The 7,364-nt window shown below is 47.0% G+C and overlaps 1 protein-coding gene across 1 annotated transcript; it reads right to left on the bottom strand.

The window, feature by feature from the left end:
* Positions 1 to 1,188: 1,188 nt before the first annotated feature.
* Positions 1,189 to 2,826, bottom strand: LOC143016761 (E3 ubiquitin-protein ligase TRIM39-like). The gene has a single exon (XM_076171237.1). The coding sequence runs from the start codon at positions 2,824 to 2,826 to the stop codon at positions 1,189 to 1,191; it is 1,638 nt and encodes a 545-aa protein (XP_076027352.1).
* Between the last annotated feature and the right edge of the window lie 4,538 nt (positions 2,827 to 7,364).

Genomic DNA, 7,364 nt, shown 5'->3' with positions numbered 1-7,364 from the left:
TTTGGGCAGGCGCCACTTCAGTTCTAACCGTCTGCATGCCTGCTGACTTATTGATCAACAGTAATTTCAGTATTGATCCGATCAGGGTGGGTAAATAGTTTACAGCAGTAAGAAGAAACAGACAAATAAACATGGAACAAAAAGTTTGGAAATTTGTGTTTGGTAGATTATTTCTCTGTTGTAACAATGCTTCTTGGCAATATAATACATTGTATACCGTTGGAAAGCCTGTTTAGTTCCCTTTTAAATGGTTCCCCATTTGTAAGGAACATGCATTTGTGGGATGAGCAGCACAGCTGAGTATGTGGGTTGCGCTCATGAAAAATTTGCCAAATCTTCTCTGCCGATGCCAAACAGCTTATTCTGCTGTTGCCATGACTCTTGTTTGATGGATTGGATGATTGAAGTCTATCAGTAACAAGGAGGAAACAAGACATATTAGCAATTTTACAATTTATTCATTTAACAAACAGTCAATAAACCTGAACCCATGAACCTTACCTGGCGTCCAGCTGGTCCCTCTGAGAGCCCAGATAGAGGGAGGGGGGGTCACAGTTCTATGGGTCTTAAAACTTTTTAAACCTTAAAACCTTGTAAACCTTAAAACCTTAAAACCTTAAAACCTTTTAAACCTTTAAACCTTAAAACCTTAAAACCTTTGAAACCTTTGAAACCTTTTAAAACCAAGACCAGGCTGGTGACCGGCATGAGGAGGAGGAGGTGCCAGGCTGTTGTGGCTGTGTATGGTTCTTCCACACGCTACTGAGGCTCCTGACTGTTTGTTAAATGAATAAATTGTAAAATTGCCAATATGTCTTGTTTCTTCCTTGTTACTGATAGACTTCAATCATCCAATCCACCTAACAACACCAAACAAGAGTCAATAGCAACAGCAGATAAGCTGTTTGGCATTGGCAGAGAAGATTTGGCAAATTTTTCATGAGCGACACCCACATACTCAGCTGTGCTGCTCCTCACAAATGGGGAACCATTTAAAAGGGAACTAAACAGGCTTTCCAACGGTATAACATGTATTGCCAAGAAGCATTGTTACAACAGAGAAATAATCTACCAAACACAAAGTTCCGAACTTTTTGTTCGATGTTTATGATGTCATCAGTCCAAAGCACATGAGTCAGAATAAGAAAAGAAGTCAAAGAGGAGAGGGTCGATCAGCTGATCAGCAGGTTACTCACTCTGACTGACAGCTGAGATGATCAGAGGGGCGGAGTTTATACCACCATAGTTAAGCCAGGGACTGAAGTATGGGAGGAGCTTGTGAGTGAAGGAGCAGCCAGTGAAGGAGAAGATCAGAGCTGCAGCATCCACGTCATAGAAGGAGACCAGACCCTCCTCATAGTCCACAAACACGCCCACCTTCTCCGGCTTGGACTTCAGACTCAGACGCACAGGAGGGTCGTCACAAGCTTCATACTCTTTTTTATTCCTCAGCATCACAGTCCAGGAGCCATCCTGAGGCCTCGCTGTGATGCTTCCCTTCCTGTAGAGCTTCTCTCTGGCAACCCCCAAAGTCCACGCTGTCTTTCCTTTGACCTGGACCTCGTAGTAGAACCTTCCTGAGGAGAAACTCTGCTTTCCTAACACGCACGGCCATCCCTTAAACCTTTGTGGGCTGTCTGGGAGCTTCTTCTTCACATCATCATCAAGATGAACTTGTTTCTCATCATCAGACAGGATGAGATTGGGGTGAGCTGTGTCAGGATCCAGAGTCACGTCTACTGCAAACTTCTGGATCCTCTTCAGCTCCACCTCCAACAGCCTCTTCACCTCTTTGCCAATGGTCTCCTGCAGCTGAGCCACAGCTTTCACCACACTCCCCTCATGTGACCTTTGCTGGACTCTGACCTGTGTCCAGTCCTTGGTGGGTGGAGCAGAGCTGATGGATGGGAAGCTCTGGATGAGGTGATCATCAGAGCGTAAGAGCTGCTCCACCTCAGCAGCTCTCTCCAGCATCTCAGAGATTTCCTGCTGCAGCTCTTTGATGAAGTCTTCAGCCTGCTTCTCTGTGCTCCTCTGCTTCTCCTCCACAATATGAATAAAGTCGCTCTGGCTTTTCTCCACTCGCTGCTTCAGATTGGTGAAGATCTGAACTCCATCTGCTTTCTCTCTGTCTGCAGCTCCCCTGCTGGTCTTTGCTGACTGTTTCATCTCCTGGATCTTCAGTCGTCTCTGTTGGATCTTCTGCAGTATTTCAGCCTCTGTCTTCCCCAGCTTGGCCTTCTTTCCTTTATATTCTTCTTCCAGAAGAACAAACTCATGGTTCTTGTGGTCTAAGATAGGACATATCAGGCACACGTAGGTCTGGTCGGTCTTGCAGAAGAGCTTCAGAGTTTCATTGTGCTTGGTACACATCCTGTCCTCTAGGTTGTCCACAGGATGGATCAGCTGATGTGACTGGAGGCGTGCTGCTTTCAGATGAGGCTCCAGATGAGTCTGACAGTAGGAGGCCTCACACTTCAGGCAGGACTTGATGGCTTTCCGTTTGGTTCTAGGGCAGAAGTCACACTGAACCTCTCCTGGTTTGGCAGCTGGTTCCTCTGATCGACTGATGGCTTTGTTTTTCGCCAACTGTCTGACCTCTGAAGCCATCTGAGATATGAAGGTGTTGACCTTCATCTCAGGTCTTGTGTGGTAAACCTCTTTACACAGAGGACACACACACTCGACGTTACTGTCCCAGTGCTCAGTGATGCAGATGTTGCAGAAGTTGTGTCCACACGGTGTGGAGACTGGATCAGTGAAGACCTCCAGACAGATGGAGCACAGGAAATGATCTTCAGACTGCAGACAGCTGGCAGCAGACATGTCTACAAGCTGAGGACAAACATGAAACACACTTCCTGATTGTTTAACACCACTAAAACTCTTTTATACAGATGAACTTCCTGTAGCAGCAGAACGCCTCTGAAGCTTCTTAAATAAGCAACAGTGATGTCAACAAACAAGTTACAGAGTGATGCCATCCAAACCTAGAGGGTTGATGTCATACTTTATGTCACCGTGTTTGATACTTGATACTGAATCTTTCTCTACAAAATACATCAGCAGAGTCATTTTGGGTTTAATTATAATAATACTGCTTTTTATTTACAGGCGTCACTTCAGTCACTCTGTAAAGAAGTAATGGATCAAACAATACAGAGAATATACAAGAACATACATATATACACAGTGGCCATACACACACACACACACACACATACACACACACACACACACACACACACACACACACACACATACACAGGGGCAATACACACACATACACACACATACACACACAGGGGCTTGAAATCATTTTAACAGGGAACCAGTGAAGTTGATGAAGAGCAGGAGTGATGCGATCTTTAGAGTCCAGCTGAATTCTGGACTAATTCAAGTTTGATGCTTGTGTGTGCAGGACGACCAGAGAGCAGAGCATCATGGGATGTGACCAGGCTGTGAAGAGGAATGACAGAGATGTCAGGTGGAGGTGATGGGAGGAGGAGACAGGAGAGATGTGAGCTTCTGTGTGGTGTCAGGAGGAGATCCAGACTCTGGAGCTGAGGAGGAGGAGAAACTGTGGAGCTCTGCAGATAATCAGAGAGGAAACATCAAGTATGGAGTTTAGAATGTCCAGTAAACAGGAACACACACACACACACACATACACACATTCACACACACACACACACACACACACACACACACACACTCCCTCTCTCTCTCTCTCTCTCTCTCAGGAGTGTTCTCCATGTAGCAGTGAAATGGAAATATAAGACTTCATGTCCAGGAGGTAAAGTTAGATAATAAATCATGATTAAAGGCAAAGTATGCTCAAGAACACCAACATCTATTTAAACTTAAATTAAAGATAGTTCACTTATTCTCTTTCTCTTTCATCTGATGTCTTCTTTTTCTTTACATGTTTTTACAAGTTTCTCTTAAACATTATTCTTTGGCTCTACGCTCGTAATCCTGCCTGCTCACTTACAAATCAATACTAGCTACTGTGTGTGTGTGTGTGTGTGTGTGTGTGTGTGTGTGTGTGTGTGTGTAGTCTAAATCTTTATGGAGTCCTTGAACAGCAGAGACCTCAGTTAAACCATTTTTCTATCTATTCATTTCAAATCTAGAGCCTTGTCCAAAACTAACAAATGGGGACAGTATGCACACAAACACACACACACACACACACTGTCACATACACACACAAGCACACTCACACATATATACATTCACACACACATCGGCCTGATATTGATTTGCTCTGTTCCTCTGTTCCTGTTTGTGGCTCAGTCCCTTGATTTGTGCGTTGAGGACAGAAGCTCAGAGGAGACGTTCACTTGATTTAGAGAGCGGCTCTGTCTCACCTGGGGAACGAGCGAGAAGCAGAGCGGCAGAGAGAGAGAGAGAGAGACAGAGAGAGAGAGAGAGAGAGAGAGAGAGGGGCAAAGAGACAGAGAGAGAGGTAGCCGTCTTTATGTTACAGCAAATTACATATCCATCTCATATTATAGCTCTTTGGAGCCAGAGTCTCTTTCCCTCTACCTGCCCCTCTCTCTCTCTCTCTCTCTCTCCCTCCCCCTCTCTCTCTCTCATTACATTACGATCATTTGGCGGACACTTTTATCCAAAGCGACTTACATTACATTACCACCCTTCGCAGAGGGGGGAGCAATTAAGGTTTCGGTGCCTTGCTCAGAGGCACCTCGGCAGGGGCTCGAACCAGCGACCCTCCGGTTCCAAAGCGGAAGCACTACCCACTGAGCCACTGCCTCCCCCTCCCTCTCTCTCTCTCTCTCTCTCTCTCTCTCTCTCTCTCTCTCTCTCTCTCTCTCTCTCTCTCTCCCTCTACCTGTCTGTCTTTCTCCCTCTCTCTCTCTTTCTCTCTCTCTCTCTCTCTCCCCCTCCCTCCCGCTCTCTCCCTCTCTCTCTCTCTCTCCCTCCCTCTGTCACCTCTCTCTCTACCTCCCTCTCTCTCTCTCTCCCTCTCTCTCTCTCACCCTCCCTCTGTCACCTCTCTCTCTACCTCCCTTTCTCTCTCTCTCTCTCTCTCTCTCGCTCTCTCCCTCTACCTGCCCGTCTTTCTCTCTGTCTCTCTGTCTCTCTCTCTCTCTTTGTGCTGTCATCTTCAGTCACGTTCACCACAGTGTGAAGCTCTTCTCAGTCTCTAAAGAAGCTTAGAGGTTCCAGCTGTGCTCCTAAAGCAGAGGGGAGTGAAGCCTCACAGGTTGATGATGATGATGATGATGATGATGATGATGATGATGATGCTGCTGCTGCTTGATAATCAATCATCTAAATGTAGGAGAGACACTTGAGACGTGAAAGTGACAGAATGCAAAATAAACAATCATCTGTAAACGCAGACGTCTGGACACCTGCTGAAGTAATCACTCTAATTACTATTCAACCAACATCCCAATCAACCCTGGGCAGGAAATTATATGTTTCTGAGTTGTGGATATAAATCTGTTCTTCCTCCTGCCTGACGCTCCATCAGGGGGTTTAACCCTCTGAGGCCTGAAGAAGAGTTGAGTTTCTTTACTTCTACATTGCAGTAAAGAAACAAATACAGAGGAAAGATGTAATAAAAGTGAAATGAAAGTAAATAAAATCTATAAGAATGAAAACATGAAACAAAGTTAGGATGGAGAGAAGAAGAACAAAGAGCCATAAAATAGAAGAGAGATGAATGAGAGGAAAGAGCTGAAGAGCGTCTGAGCTCACACAGGCCGTCACACACACACACACACACACACAGGCCACACACACACAGGCCGTCACACACACACACACACACACAGGCCACACACACACAGGCCGTCACACACACACACACACACACACAGGCCACACACACACAGGCCGTCACACACACACACACACACACAGGCCACACACACACAGGCCGTCACACACACACACACACACACACAGGCCACACACACACAGGCCGTCACACACACACACACACACAGGCCATCACACACACACACACACACAGGCCATCACACACACAGGCCATCACACTCACACACGCTGTCACACACACACACACAGGCCGTCACACACACACACACGCACACACACACACACACACACACACACACACAGGCCATCACACACACACACACTGTCACACACACACACAGGCCGTCACACACACGCACACACACACACACACACAGGCCATCACACACACAGGCCATCACACACACACAGGCCATCACACACACACACGCTGTCACACACACACACAGGCCGTCACACACACACACACACACACACACACAGGCCATCACACACACACACGCTGTCACACACACACACAGGCCATCACACACACAGGCCGTCACACACACACACACACACAGGCCATCACACACACACGCTGTCACACACACACACAGGCCGTCACACACACACACACACACACACACACAGGCCATCACACACACACACGGTGTCACACACACACACAGGCCGTCACACACACACACACACACACACGCACACAGGCCATCACACACACACACAGGCCGTCACACACACACACACGCTGTCACACACACACACGTCAGCTTCCTGTGGGAGGTTTGAGCTTCTTCTTCTCTCAGGTTATTAGACGCAGCAGCTCAGGTTTGTTTCCTCCATCTGCACTGTGAGCCTGAATAGATCTACAGCACAGGAGGCACCGGGCCCTCACACACACACACACACACACACACACACACACTCACAGTGTCCAAGTTTGCCGACATCTAATAATGTTCTAGACAAAGGTTTAGTTTCTTGCAGACATCTGGCAAACACAGAGACTCAAGAGCCTGATGATTAATCTGTGTGTGTGTGTGTGTGTGTGTGTGTGTGTGTGTGTGTGTGTGTGTGTGTGTGTGTGTGGGTGTGTGTGTGTGTGTGTGTGTGTGTGTGTGTGTGTGTGTGTGTCTTAAGTTAAGTGCTGCTATCAATCTTCATCGAGGTGTTTCAAGGGAAGGAATCAAACTACCTTTATTTATCAGCCACACACACACACACACACACACACACGCTACCATCTGTCCCTATCAGAGACAGACTCAGAGAGAGACAGAGGTGTGTGTGTGTGTGTGTGTGATGCTTTTGTGTGTGTGTGTGTGTGTGTGTGTGATGCTTGTGTGTGTGTGTGTGATGCTTGTGTGTGTGTGTGTGTGTGATGCTTGTGTGTGTGTGTGTGTGTGTGTGATGCTTGTGTGTGTGTGTGTGTGTGTGATGCTTGTGTGTGTGTGTGTGTGTGAGGGCCCGGTGCCTCCTCTGCTATAGACTTATTCAGGCTCAAGTCTTCAGCGCTTTGCCCTCCTTGTCCTCCTTGTCCTCCTTGT

The sequence above is a fragment of the Genypterus blacodes genome, unplaced genomic scaffold (genome assembly GCF_046128005.1).
Source record: "Genypterus blacodes isolate CSIRO-AG114 ecotype Tasmania unplaced genomic scaffold, CSIRO-AGI_Gbla_v1 ptg000242l_1, whole genome shotgun sequence".
Classification (NCBI taxonomy): domain Eukaryota; kingdom Metazoa; phylum Chordata; class Actinopteri; order Ophidiiformes; family Ophidiidae; genus Genypterus; species Genypterus blacodes.
The sequence above is the reverse complement of the archived record's forward strand: the minus strand, read 5'-3'. Positions and strand labels throughout refer to the sequence as shown.

What these genes read in the sequence shown, in the direction of transcription:
- LOC143016761 (XM_076171237.1), bottom strand. Translation starts at nt 2,826, where the DNA reads ATGTCTGCTGCCAGCTGTCTGCAGTCTGAAGATCATTTCCTGTGCTCC.